Source organism: Odontesthes bonariensis, chromosome 10 (assembly GCF_027942865.1).
Source record: "Odontesthes bonariensis isolate fOdoBon6 chromosome 10, fOdoBon6.hap1, whole genome shotgun sequence".
Lineage (NCBI taxonomy): Eukaryota > Metazoa > Chordata > Actinopteri > Atheriniformes > Atherinopsidae > Odontesthes > Odontesthes bonariensis.
Genome location: NC_134515.1, coordinates 35,499,961 through 35,527,217, shown reverse-complemented (window position 1 = coordinate 35,527,217; position 27,257 = coordinate 35,499,961). Strand labels below are relative to the sequence as shown.

The 27,257-nt window shown below is 44.2% G+C and overlaps 1 protein-coding gene across 2 annotated transcripts in view; it reads left to right on the top strand.

Moving 5' to 3' along the window:
- The window catches only part of lama5 (laminin, alpha 5), a 124,984-nt gene that overhangs the window by 79,959 nt on the left and 17,768 nt on the right, over positions 1-27,257 (top strand). For both annotated transcript variants that reach the window (XM_075475381.1, XM_075475380.1), the window contains exons 29-62: positions 206-303; positions 388-604; positions 842-968; positions 1,126-1,265; positions 1,857-1,972; positions 2,112-2,323; positions 3,185-3,386; positions 4,942-5,086; positions 5,417-5,557; positions 6,022-6,183; positions 9,644-9,751; positions 9,950-10,033; positions 11,155-11,385; positions 13,170-13,283; positions 13,381-13,511; positions 13,991-14,071; positions 14,490-14,704; positions 14,879-14,979; positions 15,281-15,464; positions 17,217-17,357; positions 18,366-18,517; positions 19,510-19,620; positions 20,474-20,585; positions 20,894-21,064; positions 21,427-21,623; positions 21,708-21,824; positions 22,545-22,699; positions 22,892-23,021; positions 23,108-23,210; positions 23,339-23,452; positions 24,171-24,353; positions 24,694-24,836; positions 26,296-26,475; positions 26,659-26,798. In XM_075475381.1, the coding sequence (XP_075331496.1) occupies positions 206-303; positions 388-604; positions 842-968; positions 1,126-1,265; positions 1,857-1,972; positions 2,112-2,323; positions 3,185-3,386; positions 4,942-5,086; positions 5,417-5,557; positions 6,022-6,183; positions 9,644-9,751; positions 9,950-10,033; positions 11,155-11,385; positions 13,170-13,283; positions 13,381-13,511; positions 13,991-14,071; positions 14,490-14,704; positions 14,879-14,979; positions 15,281-15,464; positions 17,217-17,357; positions 18,366-18,517; positions 19,510-19,620; positions 20,474-20,585; positions 20,894-21,064; positions 21,427-21,623; positions 21,708-21,824; positions 22,545-22,699; positions 22,892-23,021; positions 23,108-23,210; positions 23,339-23,452; positions 24,171-24,353; positions 24,694-24,836; positions 26,296-26,475; positions 26,659-26,798 (4,958 nt within the window). The remainder of the gene's footprint in view (positions 1-205; positions 304-387; positions 605-841; positions 969-1,125; positions 1,266-1,856; positions 1,973-2,111; positions 2,324-3,184; positions 3,387-4,941; positions 5,087-5,416; positions 5,558-6,021; positions 6,184-9,643; positions 9,752-9,949; positions 10,034-11,154; positions 11,386-13,169; positions 13,284-13,380; positions 13,512-13,990; positions 14,072-14,489; positions 14,705-14,878; positions 14,980-15,280; positions 15,465-17,216; positions 17,358-18,365; positions 18,518-19,509; positions 19,621-20,473; positions 20,586-20,893; positions 21,065-21,426; positions 21,624-21,707; positions 21,825-22,544; positions 22,700-22,891; positions 23,022-23,107; positions 23,211-23,338; positions 23,453-24,170; positions 24,354-24,693; positions 24,837-26,295; positions 26,476-26,658; positions 26,799-27,257) is intronic.

Sequence of the window (27,257 nt, the reverse complement as noted above, 5' to 3'; positions counted from 1 at the left end):
CACTTGGACGACATTCATTTCCACAATCACTAATCCTAAATTTGTCTCTCCAGAAGAAAACATCTTAAGTTCTGGGTTAATATTAAATTACTGGACTGTAAAGTAGATTTTGCTGTGAAAGCAGGGGAATCCAATCTAATCTTCATTTGAGAATCTCTGATTAGTATATTTTTATGTTTCTGATGTTTTTCTTCATTGTCTTTAGCACAAGGTGTACCTGGTGCCTAAAGACCAGTTTCTCATGGAGTACGTTGAACCTAAAGTCCACTGTATCAACACTCATGGACAATTCTCACCCGACAGGTGAAGTAACTGTATATTTGCTCGAGTCTTTGAAATGATTCAGCTGCATCATTAAAACCCATCTCGGTCCATCTCCTGCTCCAGTTCCTCCTGTGTCCCGTCACGCTTCCAGATCCCGTCAGACTCGTTGGTCCTGAAGGAAGGCCAGAGCTCCTCAACACAGGAGGAGCCCGTCCAGGCCTCCCCTGCAGCAGCTCCTCCTCTGTCCTCCTACCAGAGCGATGAGCCAGACTGGACAGGCGGAGCCAGGCCTCCCCTTGGAGCAGACAACAACAACCACATGCGTCTGGACTCACTCCAGGTACAAATGCTGATGATGATGAAGGATTGGAGGTGCTTTCCTTAGACTTACTACTGTTGATCTTTAAAGTAATCAGGTTTTAAAGTCACAGATTAGGATTGTATAGATTCTGATGCACTGTTTTACTAACTGGTCTAACTTAATAGCATCAAGTTATCATCATAACTGAACTCGTTCCAGCTGCACTAAGAGACCTGCAAATAGAATTTCTGTCATCTCTTCCATCTCCTCTCCCAGAATGCAGCAGTGTATTCCGCCCGTGTCCATTCCATCGGGCGCTATGTCTTCATCCTCCATTATCACCAGCCTCTCCACCCTACTTATCCTGTGCAGGTCTACATCAACGGAGGACGGATCTGGCAGGGTAAGAGGACATTGGTAGTACAGGATGTGAAAGCAGTAACACTTTGCAAACATACCGATGTATACAAGTCATTTTATCCAGAAAAGCAAATGAAATGGCAGAAGTGCGAGGTGCAGTGCAGAGTTTTAAAGTGACACGAGGTGACGCTGTGTTTCAGGCCACACCAACGCCTCCTTCTGCCCTCACGCGTACGGCTGCCGTAACGTGCTGGTCTCTGAGGATCAGATCATCCTGGATGTGACGGACCATGATGTCACCCTCACAGTGCACATACCCCCCGAGAAGACATTGTGGCTGGTAAAGCCCTCGTTTTGTTTTTCATTTTGGAACTCTTCTTATTAGCACAGACTTACTTTTCCTCGTCTTTGGTCAGTGCTCTAGACTCAGTCATTTCATAGTATTTAGTATAAGCTTCCATTGTTGCTGTGTTACCATTTTAAAGCTCCAGTGGGTCACATCTGGGGTGGGGATGTGATACTATTTTTATAGAGATACAGAATATAACAGTCTTATCTATCTTTTATTTTGTGTTACTTCATTAGTAACAACCATAATTCTTTCTATTACCTTAGAATGAACCATGTATATAAAGAAAGTGCAGAGTTCCCCCTCCTATGCTGCACCGCTGTGCTTTTCCAGAAAGGACACAACTTTAGAGAGGGCCTTTTCCATTTTCCGTAGTTTCCTCCTTCACATACAGAGTGAGGGCTGTTATTATCCCTATTATATGGATGCAACATTATTGGATGGTGGTGAAAAATCAGCCGACCCAAGGGTCATGGAATGGTGTTTGTTTAGAGGCTAAAGGACGGATAAAGAATGTTCTTTTCCCTGTCTTTACTGGTGTGTCCCTCTGACTTTTCCTTCTGTATTTGATGCACTCAACAGGACTATGTGTTAGTTGTTCCTGAGGCAAGCTATAGCTCCAGCTACCTCAATGAGGAACCTCTGGACAAATCATACAACTTCATCAGCAACTGTGGCCTAAACAGCTTTTACATCAAGTCAGTATCTCACACGGAAGTGTATGATCAGCGGTGGATGTTCCCTGTGATCCTTTTAGAGGAAACGTTGTGCACATTTGCAGTAAAATGACAGAAGTTTTCCCTTCCTCTCTTATTTCTTCTGGTCCCGTGTTTCCAGTCCCTCCACGGCCTCTCCCTTCTGTCTCGGCTCTGCAGTATCTCTCTCTGCCTTCTTCAACAATGGGGCACTGCCCTGCGGCTGCCACGAGGTGGGGGCCGAGCGGGACACCTGCGAGCAGTTCGGGGGTCAGTGTCAGTGCAAGGCACACGTGATTGGACGGGACTGCTCCATATGCGCCACGGGCTACTGGGGATTCCCCAATTGCAGACGTGAGTGTCTCACAGAATGACTCGTTATTTGTAACATAAAGAGTGATACACATTTCATCACACCCGGTCAGGTCAAAATCTGAAAGGTCAATCTAATAAAGTCAAAGAACGGGTGCAAAAACTTTCTGCGTATTTACAGACTCATGCATGATATTTGACTGAGGTGACTTGAAAAGCAAAGCTAGTGCTAATGTTCTGTGAATGCAGTAAGTTGGTATGAAAATATTCCTTTTTGTGTTTTACACTGCAAATTATTTGGTTCTTACCAAGAAAAAAAAACTTACATTTTGAAGTGCTAGATATTTTTTCTTGTTTTAAGAATTAATTTCTTATTTTAAGTCTTGAACTTAACAGTATAATCTTATATCAAGCAAAACTTTACTTTTTTGTCTCAAACAGACAGGGAATCATAAAATGAGACAATTAACACTTAAAATAAGATGCATTACTTTTCTCCTCCAAAGTCTCATTAAAAAAAAAATCTTGTTTTAAGATTCAATAACAAACTGAACATGCTTGATTCAAGAGTCACACAGAAAATATCTGAAAACAAACTTTATTCCTTGAATTTTAAGCATATGACAAATGTTTGTTCACAAAACTGCCTTTGTTAAATATAGAAACAAATCCTACAATCTTAATTTAAGAAATCTTGCCAAGTCAAATTATCTTGCTGCATGGGCAGATTTTTTTCACTTGTTTTGAGTACCTTTTCCCTTAGTTTTAGTGTTTTTTATTTAGTTTGAAGACTCCTATTTTTTGCAGTGTATTCCTTTGTAATCAACAAAGGACTGTATTTTTCTTCCAGTTGCTTTTGTCTTTCCTGCAAAGACTGCATCTCCCTTCCCTTTTTCTCTGCAGCTTGTAACTGCGGCACAGGTCTATGTGAGCCGATGACCGGGGATTGCATCTGTCCTCCGAGGACTCTGCTGCCGGAGTGCACCCAGTGCGAGCCCCAGACGTTCGGCTGCCATCCTGTAGTGGGCTGTGAGGTCTGCAACTGCTCTCAGCCCGGCATCGTCTCCCTGGACGTCGGCTGTGACGCACTCAGCGGACAGTGCAGGTACAACAAGATGGAGGAAGTGGCCGTACAGCGTTTACCACAATGTTCAGTTGTGCAGCTGCAAACACACCCATCTCACCCACCTTCAGTTTAATGTAATTTAACCAGGGCTGGGCAACGATTAAATTTTTTAATCTAATTAATCACATGATTTCCCTGATTAATCACGATTAATCGCATTTGTACACAAAATCCAAAAATGCGTTCAAAAGTAGTGTATAGCTTTTAGCTTTTAGCTTTTAGCATTTAGTTTTATTTTAAATGTGCTGCCATATGAATGAAAGTGCCATAACATTTGTTGTGCAAACACACTTTTAACATCAGCATCTTTCTGTAGTTTTTATGTAGAAGCCTCGCTCCACTGTCTGTTTCCTTGAATGTCTTGCTGCTATCAGTTGTGTGTTTTGCCTTTAAGTGATATTTTAGACTGGAACTACTACGCTGAGAAGACAATTCAACTTGGCCGTAAATGCAGGAGATTTTTATTTATTTATTTTTTTTATTTTTTTTATTCACCTTTATTTATTTTGAAATACGTGCTTTTATGTTGAAACAAGTAAAACAGGAAGTAGCGCCGGTTAGCTCCGTGAGCTTCACACAGAGACCGAGGAGCACCTGTAGCAGTCTTTTCTTTTCCGGTTCCGCAGCAGACAGCAACAGAATTTTACAAAACAAAAGCCTGTGAGCAACAGACTTTTACAATAATAAAACCTGCGTTAATGTGCGATAAAATATTTATCGGCGTTAAATAATTGACAAGTTGATGCTATAATAACGAGTTAACTCGCCCAGCCATAAATTTAACATGGTTTATTTCTTCTCAGATCCAGTGTGCTTTTTTGCTTCAGATGCCACCACTACATGATAGACATCCTGGTTTTGGGTTATGCAAGCTGAATTCTCAAATCTAAAACCTGATCATTGTCTCGTGTTTTTTGTCTTCTGACTGAACCTTGGATGATTCTCTAAGCGGTTGTATTGCCTGTGTTCCTGCCAAATTGTGACTGTTTTCTGTATACACCCTGCTTTAAAACTTGAAGCCACAGCTGTCCATAGTCATACTTCCTGGCTTCTGATATTCTGACCTCAGATTTGACCCCATGTGATCTGTGCTGCACCTTGTGCTGTCTGTGGCCGACATCTTTTTTTCTGCTCAGCTTAGAACGTTTTGTAAAGCGTTTTCCCTTGTTCTCCCCACAAGGATCGGTATTTTTTCTTCTTTTCTTCTTTGGATGAATCGGTTGAATGGTGATGTTTGAAATGACTGAAATCCATTTTTCATGAAACATGAATGAGAATGTAGAAGCTGCCTAATTTAATAATTGATTAATGTAATTTTTTTTGGTAATTTTTCTGCCTAATGAAATCTATCAGTTCACATTCCGTGCACCTAGCACCAGCCCACATATACAGTACACATGCATCTATGTGCAGCATTCAGTCATGTGGGCTTACTGAATCACCCTGAGGGGATTTCACCTCCTGCACTGACACTTTTAGCTTCATTTGGACTGATCATTGCTGAATAATGAACAACTGACACTCATTTTCCCAGGTGTAAGAACAACATCATAGGCCGCCAATGTGACCGCTGTGCCCCAGGTTTCTATGGTTACCCCAACTGCAGGATGTGTCACTGCAATGAGGCGGGAACTGAAGAAGAAGTGTGCGACTCCTCAACAGGACGGTGCCTGTGCAAGGTGGGAAGGCCCACCCAGACTCCCACCCAGACTCACCCAGACTCCCACCCAGACTCTCACCCAGACTCTCACCCAGACTCCCACCCAGACTCACCCAGACTCCCACCCAGACTCCCACCCAGACTCCCACCCAGACTCTCACCCAGACTCTCACCCAGACTCCCACCCAGACTCCCACCCAGACTCTCACCCAGACTCCCACCCAGACTCCCACCCAGACTCTCACCCAGACTCTCACCCAGACTCTCACCCAGACTCCCACCCAGACTCTCACCCAGACTCCCACCCAGCTTTGTATGCCTGGACTCACTGTGTGCCCTCCACCTGTAGGAGAATGTCCAAGGCTCTCGATGTGATCAGTGCAGAATTGGAACTTTTCACCTGGACCCAACCAACCCCAAAGGGTGCACCAGCTGCTTCTGCTTTGGAGCCACCGACCGCTGTCACAGTTCTGACAAAAGACGCATGGAGGTACGAATCTGTGTTCATGTAGATTTTACAACATGTTTGAAGTATACTGCCAGATTATCATGAAATTTACTTCCCCGATCAGCTACGGCTTCTGCAAAGCCTGCAGAGAAGAAAAGCTGATTCCAGATCCTACAGGGATGTCTCTACTGACAAGAAATGGGGATTATGTTGTGGAAGCAAAAACGTTTTTTTCCTGTGAAATACTTCTGTTTGTGCCACAGCTGCACAGTCCAGATGAAGCAGATATGAGCTCTTTATGTGTTGATGACATTTTCCTGAATAACTAAGCATCTGTTGAATGTCATCTCTGTGCTTAATGTTTCCCTAATAATGTCTTGTACTTACCCCATTAAGATGGTTCTAATAGATACTGACTACATTGAGCCTGGAATGGCTTTTGAATGTTTTGGTGGACTTTAATTGTTGGCTCTGATCTTGTAATTCTTTATTCTCCTGTACTGTAGATCATGGATATGGAAGGCTGGGTGCTGCTCGGAGCAGACAGACAAGAGGTGCCACTGACGGTGTATCCTGGTCAGGACCTTGTGGAGGCAGACCTCAGCGACGTGCCGGATGTCTACCAGGACCTCCATTGGCACGCACCAAAGACTTACTTGGGAGACAAGGTAGGAGATAGAAGACAGCATTCAGAAGGTGGGCCTGCCTTTAAGTGGGCTGCGGTGTTGTATTTTCATGAGATGACGTCACAAAATATAAAAATGACTGGAAAGTTTTTTGTACTGATTTGTTGTGAATGCCAGGTGCTGGTAGAAAATTGAAAACAGCGCTACAAAGGTATCACGGAAAGTAGGAAGAAGAACCTCCATAAAACAGAAGAGTTGTTCTACACTATACTTAATGCGCTGAAAATCTCATTTGCTTAACTAAGGTTATATCCACTCGGGACCACGGCCCTCAGTTCCTGGAACCATTTTAGCTCCTTCTCCTCAGCTGGGTCTGTTCTGGGTTCCATAGGAACACATCTGACGGAGGTGTTTGGTGGTCGGTAGCTCCGCCCTTTGTCATGTTGTCAGGCTGTAATGTTTCCTCATACGACACGGACACAACCATGGCGTGTTTAATAAGTTAAACTTACACGTTGTCTCCTTTGTCTGTGGCGCTCTGCTCTCCTTCCTTCATGAAACCAAGAAGTATGGCCTGCACTCCATCCTTCGTCTCCTGACTCTCTCTGTGAGCTCTTCCAGCCTCCATAGCCGCTTTCGGACAGAGCCGTTCTAAGAACGCAGTTATCAGAACTGTCCTACTCGAATTTCGTTCTGATAACTGTCCTTCCCCAGCGGAACTGTTTCAGTCTGCATTCGCACATGAGTCGGGACCAGGTCGGGACTGATGCGCCGCGCGCAGCCGTCTGCGTCAGCGACGTGCTACGTTAGCCGTTTAGCGCCACATTCAACAACAAAACAAAACCGGTAAAAGTAAGGAGAGAAGAAAAAACACCTCAAAGAAGCTAATATGGAGAGCGGGGAGTCCACCGTGTTCATGGTCTGCATGATGGTGATATTAATCATGGACGATCACATCAGGCGTCTAATATCGAGGCTGGAAGAGCTCACAGAGAGAGTCAGGAGACGATACTTTTTCATTTCATGAAGGAAGAAAGGAGAGCAGAGCGCTGCAGACAAAGGAGACCAGTGTAAGTTTAACTTATTAAACACCCGCCGGTTTTGTCCGTGTTGTATGAGTAAACATTTCAGCCGTGATAGCATGACATGGGGCGTAGCTACCAACCACCACACACCTACATCAGATGCATTCTATAGAACCATGAAAAGACCGGACCTCGGAGAAGGAGCTAAATAGTTATAGGAACTGAGGGAGAAAAGCCCCGAGTTCCTGTATGTCCGAACACGGGAGAAAACGGCCCCGCAGATTAAAAGGTTATTAGAACTGCCAATGGTTCCTACAGTCCGAAAGCGGCTCTTGTTAGACGCCCGATGTGATCGTCCATGATTAATATCACCATCATGCAGACCATGAACACGGTGGCCTCCCCGCTCTCCATGTTAGCTTCTTTGTGGTGTTTTTTCTTCTCTCCTTACTTTTACCGGGTTTTGTTTTGTTGCTGAATGTGGCGATAAAGTAACACGTCGCTGTCGCAGACGGCTGCGCGCGGCGCATCAGTCCCGACCTGGTCCCGACTCATGTGCGAATGCAAACTGAAACAGTTCCGCTGGGGAAGAGCAGTTATTAGAACAGAATTCCAGGTGGACCGTTCTTAGGACTGTGTTCTTAAGACTTCTTAGGACTGCGTTCTTAGGACTTCTTAGGACTGCATTCTTAGGACTGCGTTCTTAGGACTGCGTTCTTAGGACTGCGTTCTTAGGACTGCGTTCTTAGGATTTCTTAGGACTGCGTTCTTAGGACTGCGTTCTTAGGACTGCGTTCTTAGGACTGCGTTCTTAGGATTTCTTAGGACTGCGTTCTTAGGACTGCGTTCTTAGGACTGCGTTCTTAGGACTGAGTTCTTAGGACTGCGTTCTTAGGACTGCGTTCTTAGGACTGAGTTCTTAGGACTGCGTTCTTAGGACTGAGTTCTTAGGACTGAGTTCTTAGGACTGCGTTCTTAGGATTTCTTAGGACTGCGTTCTTAGGACTGCGTTCTTAGGACTGCATTCTTAGGATTTCTTAGGACTGCGTTCTTAGGACTGAGTTCTTAGGACTGCGTTCTTAGGATTTCTTAGGACTGCGTTCTTAGGACTGCGTTCTTAGGACTGCGTTCTTAGGATTTCTTAGGACTGCGTTCTTAGGACTGCGTTCTTAGGACTGAGTTCTTAGGACTGCGTTCTTAGGACTGAGTTCTTAGGACTGCGTTCTTAGGACTGCGTTCTTAGGACTGCGTTCTTAGGACTGAGTTCTTAGGACTGCGTTCTTAGGACTGAGTTCTTAGGACTGCGTTCTTAGGACTGAGTTCTTAGGACTGCGTTCTTAGGACTGAGTTCTTAGGACTGCGTTCTTAGGACTGCGTTCTTAGGACTGAGTTCTTAGGACTGCGTTCTTAGGACTGAGTTCTTAGGACTGCGTTCTTAGGACTGAGTTCTTAGGACTGCGTTCTTAGGACTGAGTTCTTAGGACTGCGTTCTTAGGACTGCGTTCTTAGGACTGCGTTCTTAGGACTGCGTTCTTAGGACTGCGTTCTTAGGACTGAGTTCTTAGGACTGAGTTCTTAGGACTGCGTTCTTAGGACTGCGTTCTTAGGACTGAGTTCTTAGGACTGCGTTCTTAGGACTGAGTTCTTAGGACTGCGTTCTTAGGACTGCGTTCTTAGGACTGAGTTCTTAGGACTGCGTTCTTAGGACTGCGTTCTTAGGACTGAGTTCTTAGGACTGCGTTCTTAGGACTGAGTTCTTAGGACTGCGTTCTTAGGACTGCGTTCTTAGGACTGCGTTCTTAGGACTGCGTTTTTAGGACTGCGTTCTTAGGACTGAGTTCTTAGGACTGCGTTCTTAGGACTGCGTTTTTAGGACTGCGTTCTTAGGACTGAGTTCTTAGGACTGCGTTCTTAGGACTGAGTTCTTAGGACTGCGTTCTTAGGACTGCGTTCTTAGGACTGCGTTTTTAGGACTGCGTTCTTAGGACTGAGTTCTTAGGACTGCGTTCTTAGGACTGAGTTCTTAGGACTGAGTTCTTAGGACTGCGTTCTTAGGACTGCGTTCTTAGGACTGCGTTCTTAGAACTGCGTTCTTAGAACTGAGTTCTTAGGACTGCGTTCTTAGGACTGCGTTCTTAGGACTGCGTTCTTAGGACTGAGTTCTTAGGACTGCGTTCTTAGGACTGCGTTCTTAGGACTGAGTTCTTAGGACTGCGTTCTTAGGACAGCGTTCTTAGAACTGCTCTGTCCGAATGCGGCTATAGATCTACAGATATTTCATCTTTCATCAAAAAAACAAACAGCCATGGATCTGTTTTTTGTTTGGGTGTGTGGTCAGAATGTCATCTCTCAGCAGCAGGACGAGGTTAAAGCTTAGTTTTCTTATCCTAAATGCTTTCCTTAAGATACAGCTTTTCCATTTCTGCTTCTTAATGTAAATCTGTTTGTACCTGATATTTACCCTGACATTTCTCCAGGTCTCATCCTATGGAGGCTATCTCAGATACCGTCTTCACATTCAGACTATGAGAGGGGATGTGCTGCCTCTGCCTGGTGAAGCTTCCAGACCGGACATCATTCTGAAGGTCAGAAACGCACACATAAAGACACACAATCACAAGCATTAGTAGATGTGTGCAAATAAAGATAGATATGTGAAGAAAATAAAATGGAGGAAAACATCTACTTGCTTGATAATAGATAGATTCTATCAAGAGATTTCATAAAGAATATACCAAGCTAGAAAGAGGTGTTTAAAAGGCTTTGTGTTTTTTGTCCTGCAGGGAAACCAGATGACCCTGGTGTTCATGGAGAGAGAGTACTCCTCACCTGAACTGCCCCACCTGGGAATAGTTCACCTCGTTGAGGTAAACTCATCTTAAAAGAAGATGCACAAGTTAGGAGTGATGTATGAACCAGCCAAACTACATTTTTATTGTTGGATCACAGAGTGTTAAGCCCATTTTCATTAAAACAATCCAAATTAAAGAAATGAAATCTAATGTTAGAACATTTAGGACACATTTAGGATGTGTAGCATCAGTAAAATGCAGGAGCCCTGATACTGGGAATATGGTATTATTTGTTTCACCAACATGGCTGAAGGAATATATTCTGGATTTCTGGACTCTCAGACTTCTTCCTTCTCAGAAAGAAGCCCTTTTCCTCAGTGGTTGCGTTTTATCAGTGTAAAAGAGAAGTCCTTGTTAAGCCGTCTTCTTCAAACAGACCAAACTTAATGCTGGATCAGTGTGTATTTACACACAGCAACAGTTTTCCCTACACACACTGTTTTGGCTCCACTGCAGCCTCAGGTGAGGATCAGCGCTCCGTTCTGCCTCTGTAGGGCTTTCTTTTTTTAAACAGAAACTCCGGTCAGTGAAGGTGCAACCAGTCTTTAGATGCACTCTGTGAGAAGGGCTGCAGACTGTAGACAGGGCAACCAGAAGAAAGGAGGAGGTGTTGCCGAGCTTGTTAACAACAGGTGGTCTAATCATGGAGAAGTTACTGTGAATGGCGTCTCTGCACTTTGGATCTTGAAGTGTAAGCCGCAGGTTTTTGCCCATGTTATCTACCCAGAGAAGTCCCCCTTGTTACCTGTGCTACACTGTGATGTCATCGGCGTAGTGGTCAGGCTGGAAACAGAGCATGCATGGATCTCTGTTGGCTTCCACCATGCCTCTCTCTCTTCCACCCTTCAAACTTTTGTCAACTGATTTATATTTTAATTGGATTTTTTTTTCTTAGTAATTAATACTGCAACAATTCAATTTCCTTTCAGTAATTATTAAAGTGCAGTCTAATTAAATTCACTGGATTTATCGATGCCCATTCTAATAACTCACACAGAGAAGTTAACACCCCCACTTCCCTAAAGCCTGTGCTGATCTATGATCCGTATGTCCACACACCTCCTTACATAGCGGCTCATTAGCATCACTAACTCCAGACATGTGAGAGTGATTCTTTCTTCCTCCTCTCCTCACAGGGAAGCTTCCGTCACGCTCAGACCGGAAACTCTGTTTCTCGGGAGGAGCTCATGATGGTGCTGGTGAGTCTGGAGTCTCTGCAGATCCGAGCCCTGCACTCGCAGTCGGCCCACTCGGTGTCCCTCCGTGGTGCCGTGCTGGAAGGTGCAGAGAGCCTTCCCACTGGACTCCATGCCAACAACGTGGAAATCTGCATGTGTCCTGCCAATTACCTCGGAGATTCATGTCAGGTGAGCTTCCAGATCGAGTGTTGAGGGGAAATCTTTACTTTGGAGTTACTATTGGATGTTCATTTATTCATATAATAAAATCTCCTAAATGGTTAGGATTTAGTCCCATTTGTATAATGTATGGCTGCATATTTACTGCAGGAACCTATTCCAGGAACCAGGGTGTTCTGGGGGGCCCTTTTGCTTTGCCCACCAGAATCCGAAGCTTTAAGGGCTCTGGTGGGGAGGTAGTATGTTTCAGAGAAGGGCTGAACATTTCTGATTGGTCCAGTATTCCCATTGTTTTCCTTTGGATCTTTCTCTCACGGTTATGTCATCTTTAATATCCACCAGAGCTTGTAAAATGTTAGCTTTAAATTGTAGAGCAGGAGACAAAAAATGTGCCACATCATAGATTTCCAGGTTCTGAAGCTGAAGCAGACTTTGTGTTTTTACTGCCCGTGTGAGGTGTAGATATTTGTAGCTTCCAAAAAAAACAAAGCAAATGAAAGCTTATCATATTGTTCTGATTAGATCAGTTGTTCTAAAGTGAACAATTCCATTTTCTGCCTTTTGTTCTCTCATTCAGCACTCTAAATGTCAGCACTGTAAATGTGCATTTTATTGTGATTTCCTTCTCTTAATTTGAATTATTAAGAGTTTTGCTATCATATATATCAGTTCTGGGAGTTTTAATTGTGGACAAAGATATTCATGAACATTTCTTTCTGCTTGTCATGTTTATCCAATGTTTCTGGACCTCTTATTCATGAGTTGCCTTATTTCAGTTCTATCCTATTTAGAACCAAACTGACAACTGATTGATTACTTGTTCTAAGCAGAAATGAGCAAACACTGATAGGTTCTGTATCTGGATGGGTCTCCTGGAATGGTGGAAATTGAGAGGTCTTCTGAGTCTTAATTAAGATAGAATAATCTTCTAATGATAATTATTAATAAGAATTCATACAAACTTCCACAGGCATACAGTGTCCTGTGGGGGACAGCACTCCTTCCACACCCTCCATCTTAGTATTGACCTCAGTAGAACTTGGAAGGTTTCCAAACTGGACTCTATAAACCTTGACCAGTCGAGGATATTAGAAATAGAGATTTAAATGATTTAACCATCAATGAATACACTGTAAGTATGTTCAGGATGTAGCTCACTCCCACAAGGCGTAACGCCATGAGGATCACCACATCTCCTCATGGTGGTCTATGCCCACTTAGTGCCCCGGCATGGTTGGACTCTGGAAGGATGCAGCTCTCATGTTAGGTGACATGCTTAAGATCAGGATCCCACTCTCTCCAGCCTTGCTTCTGCCTTATGATGAAAACATGCTGGCGTTCAGGTGGCAGCTGCCACATTCCTGGGCTTGGCAGCCGTGGGCCAACTCATTTCCTGAAACTGTCTTGCTGGAATGGTCCGTGGCTCGTGTGCATGGGGCCAGCCTTAAGACTCTGCAGGCATGGGGGGCTGCGCATCAGTCAGTTAAGGAGGGGGTGCAGAGCGGGCGACCGCAACGTTTTTGTTTTATTCTTATTGGGAGAGAGATCCTGGGTGGGAGGTTCTTAGGGAGGCACCACGGGGAGGGTGGGAGGGATATAGGGATTTACTAATGTTACATTCCTGCTGATGTACAAGTGAGTTTGTGTCTGTTTGCACTCACTATGTGGGGGGGTGGAAAACTGTGTATATGTTGTGTATATATTTACATTGTGTACATCCTTTAATGTAAGACTTGACAACAAAAGAAATGTCCATACTTTAAGCAAGTTGTGATGATGTTGTCTGTCTGCAGAAATGTGCTCCAGGTTACTACAGAGACACCATCGGCCTGTTTCTGGGGAAATGTGTTCCCTGTAACTGCAATGGACACTCTGACCAGTGTCTGGATGGATCTGGAAACTGTGTGGTGAGCATCTTAGAAAATGAACATACAGATCCTCAGATCATTTCATCCTCTTGAGTTGGGATGTACTAACTGCTTATTTACTCTGTTTCTCCTCCAGAATTGCCAGCACAACACTGCCGGCAACCATTGCGAGAGCTGCAAAGGTGGTTTTCTTGGCAACAACAGTCTTGATGGACAGGCCGTGTCCTGCTCCAGTTGCCCCTGCCCACTGAGGGCCCCATCCAACAAGTTTGTGCAATTTATCGTCCTCCTCATGATCCTCCAAACCCTGCCTTCATACAGTTCTCAAATTTCTCTTGAAGTTTGTAACTAGGGATGCAGCGATGCCACTTATTTTCAAACCGATATGATACCAATACTTGGATCTGAGTACTTGCCGATGCCGATACTTCTACCACAAAAAAAAAATGTAATGAATTGGAAGACAGGTTTCGGTCTCACTAGCCTAACTACACTGTTCCTGATTAGCCCGACATCTCCCCTAGAAAAAAATAAAAACAAAAAATACAACAAAAATGACAAGCCACCCTCTGATCGCGGTCTTCATGCAATGAATTGGTATCGGTTAACTTTAACAAGTACGGGTATATTAGAATAGTATCGTATCGGTGCATCCCTATTTGTAACCATTTCCACTCATCTTGTCTCTGTTGATTTGGGTAAATGACCACGAACAGTATCACATGAATGAATCCTTGTGTGTGTAGTTTTGCAGAGGGGTGTGTGCAGAAAAACAACAGGATGCAGTGTATGTGTATGCAGGGTTATGCTGGACAAAACTGTGAAAGGTAAGGAAGCTCATCTCCACAAAGCGGCTCATTCTGAGCAACCGCCAAAGTTCAAATCAAGCTAAAAACGCAATAAGGGTTCAAATGTTTGTGTTTTTATCCAGTTTAAGCTATCGTCTATCTGCTATATGTTAAAGCAGGGGTCTCAAACTAATCGGTGAAAGGGCCGGTGCTGCTGCAGGTTTCTGTTCCAACCCTGCAGCAGCACAGCTGACTTGTTTCAACTGAACTGAACTGAACTGGTAAAGCCCTTCAGTGCAGACGGTTCAGTTGATCGAATGAAACCAGTCGGCTGTGCTGCTGCAGGGTTGGAACAGAAACCTGCAGCAGCACCGGCCCTTTCACCGATCAGTTTGAGACCCCTGCCTTAAAGCAATGGTTTAAAAGCATTGTTTTCATTTCTGGGCCTCATACACAGGTGTGCCCCTGGTTTCTATGGCAACCCCATGATTCTTGGGAGCAGGTGCCAGCCATGTCATTGCCACGGCAACACGGACCCAAACATGCTGTTCACAGACTGTCACCCACTGACCGGGCAGTGTCTGAGCTGCATGCACAACACCGCAGGACATCACTGTGAAGTCTGTGCTCCTGGTTACTGGGGAGACGCCATCAGTGCCAAAAACTGCACCAGTAGGTTGACTTTGAAGCTTCTCAGCAGAACAACCATGTGGTCATTTAATCAGATTAGGCTGCCGCAGTGTCAGTTTGATAAGAAAATGAATAAATGACAAACTTTCACCAAGGTGCTCTGGTTTAGTAGGTTGTCCAAACATGAAATGAGTGGGATTTGTCTCTGTAACACAGAATGCAACTGTTCTGCGTGTGGAACGCAGTCATGTGACCCTCACACCGGACAGTGTCGCTGTAGACCAGGAGTCACCGGACTGCGCTGCGAGCGCTGTGAAGTAAGAACTGACTTTCAATCATTTTTGCTGCGTTAACTCTTACATTTTACTGTGGACAATTCATTCCAATTTTCTTCCAATAGCTGTAGACTTCAACTCAAAAGAAATGTCCATGCTGATAATGTTTTTGCGCTTTGCCTCATCGTGTTAAAAACAGGTCAAATGTGCACCTGAAGGTCCTTAGTGTTGATTTTATCTGTCTAAATTCAGCTAACAAGCTTGGACCTACTTCCCCCTTTTTCTCGTGTGAGAAACTCTTCAGTGTTCTCCATTCTTAAACCAGTCATGTCATTTGTCTAAGGATGGCTCATTTGGCTTCGACTCGTGCTCTGGCTGTCGTCAGTGTGACTGTGATGCCTCGGCAGCTCTCGTCCAGCCATGTGATCCTCAGAGTGGTCAGTGTGCCTGTCGGCCTGGAGTCAACGGGCCAAACTGTAGACAGTGTGCTCCTGGGTTCTGGGACTACGGCCCTAATGGATGCAAGAGTGAGTGTGCACAGACAACACTGTCTGAATATCACACATTGTTATTTCTTCTCTGCCTAATGCTGTCATTGCTGACTAGTGAAGTGTCTTCTGTCCATTTGTTTTAAGGTAGTAAGAATATGTTAATAGGAACAGCACTGATGAATTCACTTTTACATGTTCTAGCGTGGTAGGTAGGGATGGGAATCGAAAACCGGTTCTTGTTGAGAACCGGTTCCCAGTGTTTCAATTCCTTGGAATCGTTTGGCGATTTTGCAAACGATTCCCTTATCGATTCCAGTGGGTGCGAATGACGTCACCACACAACGTTGCGTGGCGAGTCCAGCGCAGCCAGCAGCCAACAGTAAACATGGCGCCCAAAAACAAACGCTCGAAAGTTTGATTACACATCCCTAAAAAAGACGACAACAGGGCAACTTGTAAAGTGAATATTTGAATATACTACCAACATGCAATAACTATGAATGAATGTCGCGTTTTCGATCCGCTCCGGACTAACGTTGGTGAATCTGAACCCAGCAACGTTAGCAACGTTAGCTTGTCCTCAGCTAACACTGCAGGTAACTAACAAACACTGCCTATCATGTTAGCGCCATTTGCCTCATTGTAAAACCTGCTGTTAGTAACGGTTAAGGTTAAATGAATGCCTTCTCAGGCATTACATTTAAATGAAATCATGAGAGACAGAGCCTGACTGGCTCAGAGCCAGAGGCTGGTGGTACTACCCCCAGTTCACCTCTACCTCCAGCTTCTCGTTTCACCAGAGCAGGGAAGAGTTACATTACCCAGGCCATGATAGACCAATGTGGACCTCACCGTTGTTGGGTTTGTAAGGTCATGACTCGTGTTCTAAACTAAACAAAGTTGATGCTAATCGACCGGTTTGTTGTCCTTTTTCTCCAAATGAGAATCGATAAGGGAACCAACAAAGAACCGAATCGTTAAGCAGAATCGAAAGTGGAATTGGAATCGTAAAAATCTTATCAATTCCCATCCCTAGTGGTAGGTGCATCAAGGTAGGAAGGGTCCATCATGTCTGTGGCCTCCCATGGGGGACAGTTTTGATCCGTCTTTGCCTTAGTTTGTCAGATCTTGGTAAGTAAGTAATGTTATGTGCCCAAAACTGAGGTCAATTGACTACCTGAACGTACTGGCTGGCCACGTTTTTCCATCAACATTATTTTGTTCCCCGATGCCATATTTTAAGATGAAAATATCAGGGTCATTGGGCTCAAAGCCTAAGAGTGGTTCAGGAGGCGTAGGACATCACAAACTCCAGAGCTCAACCTCATTGGCTGCAGGAGACTTTATGCCGCAAACTCTCCGATCATCAGTACAGGAACGCCTGAATGCAACTCTGGATGGAAATGAATGTGTCACGTTGCACAAGTTCATCAAAAAGATGCCAGTAATCAAAGCGAAACATGGTCCAATAAAACACTAGAGGGTAGCTGATAATAATGATAATATGTTAGCTTTCATTCATTTACAAGGAAATCAGCAAATGAACCCACATGTACAGAATTGTTTTGGATGAATTTCTGGGGTGTGATAATTATGGGATGTAATAGCAGAGATCTAATATTTCTTCTATTTTCATTGGTGTTAATTCACCTTCTGCCGAGGCTTGAGCCCAGGAGGCTCCAGAGAAGGCCTCCAGCAGCTTTAACACTTAACTCATTGCTCTCTGCAGTTCATGCCACTGGATGAAACTACGTGTTGAACCTTTAAAACCTCGGCCTATCTTTCTAGGGTGTGACTGCAGAGGAGGGAGGTGTGACCCCCGGACAGGAGAGTGCCGCTGTCCTGATGGCATGACAGGAAAGCAGTGCGACACCTGCTCGCAAAGATACAGTGTTCCTGTAGAGAGGCAGCAGGGCATGCACTGTCAGCGTGAGTCAAACACACACACAAACACACACTGTGCACAGGAGCTGAGGCCAGAAACTTTGAATATGCTTGAAGGGACACTTTGTAATTTCTTCCCCCATCTAGTGGTGCAATTTTATTTTGCAAAGTCGAATGAATTTACTCTCTAGCGCCTCGCGTTTTCAAATGTGCGCTGCAACTTCTTGAACTACGGCAGGCGGTATGTGTCAAGATTCAAGAAGCTATAGCTTCAGACTCAAGGTCCATACAAACAAAAAGACATTAAGACACACTGTACAAAGGATTACATAACACACATACAATAACACTATAAATACAGATGACAGATTACATGTCAGATAACAGAAGTTGACATAGCCTTTGGTGTGCAAGCAATGCAATTAGTCATATTCCGGGAGTTACCGGAAGTGACGTTGACGCAGCGGTAGCGTTAGCAGCAGCAGCGTTAGCAGCAGTGTGTAGTTGCTATCTGGAAAGTGTTCTTTTAAATAAACTCCCGGTAAACTTACAAACTTTCTAATGCCTCGTTTTGTGAGTTAAGAGCCTATGTGTACTACGGCAGAAGTTTGGTAACAATCAATGCATTATTAGTGGGATAATTTATGAGATAAAATCTATTTACCATTAGCGCCAGTAATAAGCCATTTGGCGGACGTGACGTCAAAATGACGTCATTTCCGCTTGCAGGTCTGGCGTTGGGGAAAACGCGATTCGAAGTGCTTTATGTTCCTCTGGGCACTTCGTGGTTTTTCATAGACCGGAAGGACATGGCAGCCTCCATAGAGCTTGCCCGCTCTATGTAGATACAGAGAAGTTATTCTTCACTCAGGAGGATCAGTGAGATTGTTGACAGAGATAATTTTACACCAATGAGGACTAATTTATGAATGAATATGTTGATTTGAGCTAATAAATGACTTAATTTATTACATAGTGTCCCTTTAAAGCCGAGGAATCAAATTCCAACGTGTGGATGAAATGGTGCGTGTGTGTGTCTGTTTCCTCCCGCAGCCTGCGACAGCTGCGTCATCGTCCTGTTGGAGGATCTGGATAAGATGAACCACAACTTCAGCTCCGTAGCCAGTCAGCTGAGCAACCTGAATGCCAGCTCCATGGCCTGGGCTCAGCTGCACAGTCTCAACAAGTCTGTGGAGGACATTGCCGTGAGCTGCACTCAAAGACCCACATAGGCACACCGTGATCTCACTTAAAGGGATAGTTCGCCTCTTTTGACATGAAGCTGTATAACATCCCATATTAGCAACATCATTTATGAACATCTTCTTACCCCCTGCTGCATCCTGTGAGCCGAGTTCCAGCCTCGTTTTGGTGTTGATGAAGGTAGTCCGGCTAGTTGGCTGGGGCCACAAAAATAAAGCGTCTTACTTCTCAAAACAATATGCGTTCAAAAGAGTGATACATTTGCATTACAAAATCATTCATCTAGAAAAAGTCAGACCTCACAATCGCTTGGCGCTTGTCCTGTGAGCAAAAACGCCAAAACGAGGCTGGAACGGCTCACAGGACGCAGCCGGGCGTAAGAAAATGTTCATAAATAATAATGCTGATATGGGATGTCATACAGCTTCATGTCAAAAGAGGCAAACTATCCCTTTAAACAGATTGGAAAGGCTTTTTCACAGTTATAGACTGTGTGTTTGCTCTGGTTCGACTCATTTGAGGACTCTTTTTTTTAACAAAAGTGTCAACTATTTCCCCCTTGGTTTAATTATTTCCTTCAGAGAAAAATCCAACCAACTAACAAATCTGGATTACTAGAAATCATTTGACGATGTTTACTCCACTGACTGCTCAGAAAAACAATTCTGTGGATTCCTACATGCCCCAGTCCCAGTTTCTGTACAGCTTAAGTGTGTGGGTACATCATCATAATGACAGCACACACAGCAGGGAAGCAAAGCATTGCGAACGAGCAAAATTTAGGTTGCTACTGTAGCAAACTAAAGCCCACAAAAAGTGACCTGGCTTCATGATACTGAAACTCTGGAGCTGAACCTGAAGTTACCTCTAGAAGCCACTAATCCTGCTTTTTTAGAACAGGGCTCAGAGCATTTCCTCTCAGGTGTCTTCTAAAATGTCTTTGAATCTACAACTCCACAAAGGAATAAATAGCCTCATCTTCCCATGATTCCAGCGTGCCACAGAGAACTACAACAGTACCCTGGATGACAGCAGGGCTCGGGCCGACATGCTGGATGCTGAGATCGGGAACATCAACGATGATATTGATGAGCTGCAGAAAAGGGTAAGCAACACACTCATTACTGCACTGATCCGGGCATCAGGGATTTTCTAACTTCACTTCAAGGTGAAGCAAATTCTGTTTGTGCTGGAGCTCATAAAGCGTTTGCATTGCATGGAAATTTCATTTCGTTTTAATTTCTGCTCTTAAAGTGTGTCATAAGTTCACTGAACAGTATCACAGGATAAGATCACAGCTTCATCAGAGCATTCATTTATTTGATCTTATTTTCCAGAAAACAGCACAATCTTTTCCTGTGTATCTGAATGCATAGTATAATTCTCCATCCATCCATCCATCCATTATCTATACCGCTGAATCCGTCGATCGGGTCGCGGTAGTATAATTCTAATTTTGAAAAAAAATCTGCTATTTTGCTCCTTAGGCCATGAATAATGGGGGAAAAAAAAGAAAGTTTCCAGTTTTCAATGCAGAATATCAAATCAAATTTATTTATATAGCACATTTCATGTACAAACAATTCAAAGTGCTTTACATAAAATAAAAGCATTGCAGCAGGGAGTGTAAGAAGCATTAAAATACATAAAAGAATATAAAGAAAAACAAATAAAATCATTTAAATTAATTTAAAAACAAGCAACAGTCCAGATAAATTAAAAGATAGCGTGCAGATTTCATGCATAGACACATGAGAAAAGAAATATTTTTAACCTGGATTTAAAAATGTCTCCATTTGGTGAAAGTTTAATCTCCACTGGCAGTTTGTTCCACTTGTTTGCAGCAGAACAGCTAAATACTGCTTCTCCATGTTTATATAATATATAATCACAGAGATTTGGCTCCATATCTTGATACATTTTAAATGCGTGTGTGCTGATGTGCTGATGTGTTTCAGGTGGGAGCCATGGCTGACAGTGTTGGTGACCTGCAGGAGAGTACCACCAACACACACCAGAGGGCCGAGGGTCTGCTGTCCCTGGTCAGCAACATAACTGTGGATATAAATGGTAGGACACACGTCAGTCGCCACATGAGCAGAGAACATTTTTACAAGCAGCTTTATTCAGCATCTATGAGAATAATAAATGAAGAAAATCTGCTCATCTAAGAAAATAAGTGAAGGTCTGGTGTGCTTTACTGGCATTTTCCATCATTTGAACCAGGATGCAAGCATATCTAACAAAATGATGCATTTCATTGAAGTATCATCTCAACCGGAGTCATGTTTGTATCGTACATCTTCTGCAAAGAGAATAATTACACTACAGACCGGCTGATTGATGATTTAATTAATGCTGTTTAAATCTTTCTATAGTCATCATGCTGATGTCAAACCAGTCCTTGAATGACACTGAGGGGGAGCAGGACATCGAGGAGGCAGAGAGGAAGATGAGGGAGGTGCAGGCCATGCTGAGGGAGATGAGGTTCAGGAGCTGCGTGGGACAGAAGAAAGTGGCTGACAAAGAGAAGATGGAAGCAGCGAAATGTAAGTTTGTTCAGAAAACACAGACCAACCCAAATGTCCCCACTATGCAGAATGTTTGCTACGCAGAGTTAGAGACTGCATCAGAGGTTAAGCTGTCTGGGCCCTGTGTACAACGTAACCCAAAAACACTTTTGCCTTCCATAAAGGGAGACTATGTAACACGCACTGAAGAAGATGTAAGGTTAGGGTTTGTTTTGACTCCCGCAGTCATCACAAGTTTTAATTTGGAAGGATGGCAGCCGTAACAAATCAAAGCTTCTAAGCAAATCTTTGCCCTCTTTTTGAAAATGTCAAAAAGATTTTCAAAAGTAATCTATCACATAAGAAAACCAAATTATTTCCAATGTCTCTGCCCCTGTCAGTGTTGGATCGTGTTCTAAAGGAGTTGGCAGGTCGGCAAGAGGAAAACAGTGACTCAGCGAAGGCTATCAGGGACCATCTGGCCCGCTTCCACTCCGGAATGATGGACCTCCGAGACGCCCTGAACGAGGCCGTGAACAACACTGTCCGAGCTGCAGAGCTCAACAACGCGAACGAGAAAGCCCTGGAGGACATTCATGTGAGCTCAGAAGTGAAATCAGCATGAAGAAGCACGCGGGGGTCAGAAAGTGAAAGTAATAACGAACTGCTGTGTTCCTCCCAGAGGAAGATGGCAGACTTACAGCTGAAGCAGAGGGAGGTGAACCGCCAGCTGAGCATGGCTGAAGACGATGTTGCTCAGGTCAACTCTGTGCTGGCCATGCTGCAAGACTCCAAAGAGGTTAGAACTAACAAGAATTCACACGTTTGAACACAAAGTTGATCATATGCAAACATTTCCAGGAAGCAGAGTCAGGAGTTTGTATCTGTGCCCCGCTGGATGTTCGGGTTGGTATCAGAACCTCCTGTCCAGGGAATTATTTCTTTCATAGAGCCTAAAGATGGATTTATAGTTGACGCGGTGCTCATGGTGCGTGACGTCAAAATGACGTATTTCCGCCTGTTCCCAAGTGTGTCCACTGAAGCACACTATTTCATAACAAAGAAAGAAAGAAAAGGTAACACAATACACTTAAAAGTCCTATAGCAATATTCTTAGTACCATATCAGACTGTCATGGTGAGAACACACCGATTCTGCAGGCTCATCAGCTGTTCTGTCAGGAATCTTTCTCTTTCGTCGCCTTTCCGCCGGCAGGGTTCGAAGCAGCATTTCATCTTCCAGATACTGCAGCAGTATCATTGATGACAGGGGCGTTGTTTTCTTCTCCAGAAGAGGATTTGTAACATTGATATTTTTGCATAAATTTCAGCCATTAGCATTAGCAGATGTTTACGTAAGTCCTGGAAAACTTTTATGCAAAATGCAGTAGACTGCCAAACTTTCCATCACCACCATGAATAAGGTCCCTCTGAAATTAGAGCTGTGTTGTGTGGGTCCTAAATTCAGTTTCACATCTTCAAGTTCTTCCTATTTAACACTTTATATGTCTATTTGTCAGGAGTACGAACGTTTGGAAGCCCAACTGGATGGCGCCAAGTCTCCTTTGGCAAAGAAGGTGCAAAATTTTGCTTTAACTGGCTCCAAAATCCCCCTTGTCGAGGAGGCAGAGAGACATGCAGAGCTGCTGAGTGCGTTAGCCAAGAACCTGTCCAGGTGAGTGGCTGATGCTCACCGTCTACTTCAGCTTTCTGTAAGCAGCTGTAGCTGGTTATTAGGCCTGTTTTTCTGATAAAGAAGTTAGACAGACATGCTGGACATAAAGGGGACAAAACTTAGCAGGTCAATAGCAGCGCATGTTGAGAAAGACTCGATATGGAAGTTTAACCGATGACACTGTGTCCGCAGTTTGGTTGCAGAAACCAAGAAGGAGGGAATTGTAGATGTAACGCAAGCTTACAACAAGATTATCATCAGCATAAAGGAAGCAGAGGAGGCGGCTGAGATGGCTGAGAGGGCTGCTAACGACACATGGGAGGTGAATGGACATGCAGGCACTGCTTGGAACTGATGGGAAGGACGAAATATGTTTTGTTCATTTCTGGCTTTGATTTGATTTTTCAGAAAATAGAAAAACAAGACCTCGGTCAGACGGCTAATTCTCTGAAGAACCACAGTGTGGAGCTGAATGATGAAGTGGACAAAATGAACGATGACCTGAACAACAGTACGCAGCTCATTTTCCCATCAGTGTTTGTCTTTCGTTTCTACAAGAAATGCCTGAAATGAGGGGAAAGTAGAGAAACCTGCAGCTTTGAGCTGTTGAAGTGCTGACATTTTTTTTTTTCTGCACAGATCTGAAGCCCCAGCTGGAAGATGCTCAGAGGCGACTGGATGATGCCAAAACCAAACAAGTTCAAGTCATGAAAGATTTGGAAACAGTTCAGAAAAAGCTCAACGTAACGACAAGTACGCACATCCAACACGTTATCAGGAGTTAGACTCAACGTGCTGTTGATTGAAGTAGGAGAAAGTAGAGAATAGATGGCACTCTGACATAAATAAATGTTGATATGACTGGTGTAGGACAGACGCTTCCACCCTTCAGCCATGACATTATGACCTTCCTCATACAGAGTGAGCTCTCCTCATTCTGCCTAAAGAGCTGTGAGCAGTCAGGGCGTGGCCAAAGAACACATGAAGGTGTCCTGGAGGGTCATGTATCAGGACCTTGGCAAAGGGTCCTTTGGGCCCTGTGGGTTGTGGGGAGGGTCTTTGTGCATTTGGCCTGCTTCCCACGGATGCTATCAGATTGCTATCTGGAGAGTTCAGAGGTCAGGGGAACACCTCGGGCTCTTGGACATGCTTTTAGCCCTTCCTGCTCAGTGCTGTCTCTCTGCAGAAAACTGCTCAGAAGGGGAGTGCTGCTGCCTGCTGTACGGCTGTGGGAGTGAAGGGTCTGTAGAAATGTTGAGGTAGGTGTCAGAGGGAAAGCCCCAGGATGCAGGTTTTCCCAGCAGAACACTGCACTGGATCAAGATGAGAAGTGTTGCTCATTTTACCTGTTGGTGGTCGTAATGTTATGGCTGGTCGAGGTATCTTTTTCTTTTGAATGTAAATCTTGATTTCCAGAGGTTCATGGTGATGACGGCCTTTATCTGAACCTCTCTTGTTCTGTGATGAACAGACGTGAGTCAGGAGATCGATGAAGCGAAGCAGGTCGCAGATCTGGCTAACGTTACTGCCACGCAAGTCACCGACGCCCTGCGTCCCATCAAAGAGCAGCTGGACAGATGGCAGCAGGCCTACGGAGACGCCAACACCACCAATGATGACATCAACAGCGCTCTGATGGAGGCCAACAACACCGGTGGGAGCTTGGGATCGCCTCTGTCTGCTTTTCCACTAAAATCCTTTTCTTCTCAGTTAACTGTTGGAGACTCCAAAAGTAAAGCGTCTAAACTCGGCTCTTTTCATCCCAGATGAGATGGAATATCTTTGGGGTTTGGACTGTTGTTGATCAAATGTAACTTATTTAAAAATATGAACCATGTCATTATTCAACAACAAGAGAGTTAGAATGAAATCAATTAGAATGGGAAAATGTGTTTTTAGTATTTGGTGCACTTCTCTGTGCCTTTCAGTTGCCCCTTTGGGGATCCATGAAGTGGAGTTTAATTTGAATCGTTTGAAATAACCCTTTTCTGTAGTGCACAAGCTGGGTGAAGCTATTCCAACTCTGATGAGGAAGCTCGATGAACTGCAGAACCACTCTGCCCAAATGCCAAACATCTCTGAGAGCATCACCCGCATCCGGAAGCTCATACAGCAGGCGCGCAATTCTGCCAGCAAGGTACCCAGCCACAGCCCTGTTTCCTCCACCTCAGAGCGTGTCACTTTGGCTTTAAACCAATGCTCTTCATGCACAGTTACATTGTTGAGCCCAGGGGTTCCCAAACTTTTCCATGCCAAGGACCCCCAAACAGTATTAGCTTCTGGCCGGGGTCTGCCTTTGCAAACCACAGACAATGCTACAAAATATGTAAAGAAACATCAACTTTTAGAAGGTATTTTCTTTCTTTTCTTCACGGACAGCAGCTCGCTGTGTGAATGCAGCCTGACTAAATGCTCTTCTTTACGTCTGAAGAAGTCTGACGGATGTTTTTGTATCAAGTGACGCTGAAGTTTCGAAGGTTTTGAACACTCATTTGAGAGGGTCTCCAGACAGAGGATGCATTTCGGGCAATCGTGGGCATTTTTCTTTACGGCTGTAAAGCCAAACTTAATGTATGCTGCCTCATACTTTCTGATTTTAGTCGGCCAGTTCTTTCAGTCTCTTCCAAGTAAAAAATCTGTCCATTTTGGCTATGCTACTGTTAGATTCACACAACAGCTGTAATAGCAAAACACCAGAATAAACAGACAGAAACCAGAAGTAGGTATTAATGTGCTTTTGCAAAAGGGAGAAAGCAGAGAGTGTGCCCTGTTGTCAGCTCCACTCACGGACTCTCTCTCAGCTCTCTCTGCCTTCCCTCCCCGCTCTAGCCTTCTTTATTGCATAGTTATTCAGCGGCTATGCGACAAGATGCAACAAAATGTTTCACTGGGCATGTGAAGACCAGAGCACCCTGTTTCCCACAGTTCCCTTGAATTACTTTGTATCACACTAAGCAAAGTTCACACACTACATGTCTGTCTATAAAATGTTGTTTAGTTCGAAAACAGCCCTGCCATCATATTGTTAGTCATTGATTTAAGACAAGGAATAATGCACATTGTAAATAGGCAAAGCAGAAACCAATGAAGAAATTCACACAAAGGAAATATGCTTGATTTCCTGCTCAACTAGTTTGAGCAGAGTCAGCAAATAAACAGAGTAATTAAGCTTGTTTTATAAGCACACAATAATAATTATCCTTACACTACCTACACGCTAGCTTGAGGAGCAGAGCAGCTTCAGAACAGGCACAAACCGCCCAGTCTACCATGTTTTGACTGGCAGCCAATCAGAAAGACAAGCATGGCAAATAACATTTCAATATGATATATTATTATAAATTGTATTTTACAATGCTGATTAAAAAAATGTGACAATTTTTTATAATGATGTTTAAAAAGGCCCCCCTAGTGCCCCCTGGCGGGCCCCCAGGGAGCCGCGGCCCCCACTTTGAAAACCACTGGTTTAGATTCCCAAAAGGGAGGAGAGTTGCCACCATGTTCCTGTCTATGTGAAATCCTGACAGACTGAACTCTTCTTGCTGCAGTCACTAATGTCTGGTGTTGCCTTTTGTCCGCTGCCTCCTGACATCCAGGTGAGCGTCCCAGTGAAATTTAACGGGGCCTCTGGCGTTCAGGTTCGTACTCCATCCAACTTGGCCGACCTGGCTGCCTACACTTCCCTCAAGTTCTACATCACGCTGCCGGAGGCCGGCCGAGCCAGGCGGCAGGAGGACATTTCCGAACAGTTCGTCTTCTACCTCGGCAACAAAGATGTAAGTGTCGCCAACAACATGAATCACCTCTCCTTCCATCAACTGCCACTTTACACTTTGGTTTTACTTTTCCACTGTGAACAGGACAGTGCATTTATCTGGCAGGAAGTGGCAGATATCCTGCCATTCCTGAGCACATTCCTATTAGTTTTCAATGCCTATCACTATTTCTTGAATTTTCAGTCCAGCAAGGAATTCCTGGGCATGACACTGGAGGGAAAGAGACTGCGGTGGTATTTCAATGTTGGAGGAGAGTCTGCTCAGGTGCTGATGGAAGAAGATGTCAAGTCTGATGGGAAGTTCAACAACATCATCCTGGAGAGGTGAGTCCCACGGACAGAACTGGAAAAAACCTGAACCCAGACTCAGACTGACATCCAAATGTTGGGCCGTTGCTACGAGCAACCACATCCCCTCATTGGCGGTGGTGATACAAACTGCATGCATACGTTGGGGAATTTTTCTCCCTTGAACTTTGGTCTTTCGTTTGTTAAATAGTTTTTATGGTTCTGGATAAAAAATCTCCCCGTTGGAAATACCAACAAATTCTGTTTTTAATATTTGGATATTTTTGATCTCGTTGAATTCCTCGCCTCTTCTGTGAACTTTGAAGCGTCTGTAAACACCTGGGAGCTGACCACACCAGCTGCCTTTCTGGATCATGTTCACATTTGGCTTTCTCTTTAACTTGAATTTCCACGCTCACAGTCATTCAGGATGGATTTTCGGCTGTGCCTCGTCCACAGAGATGATTCTAGATTCTCTGAAACTCATTCATGGTA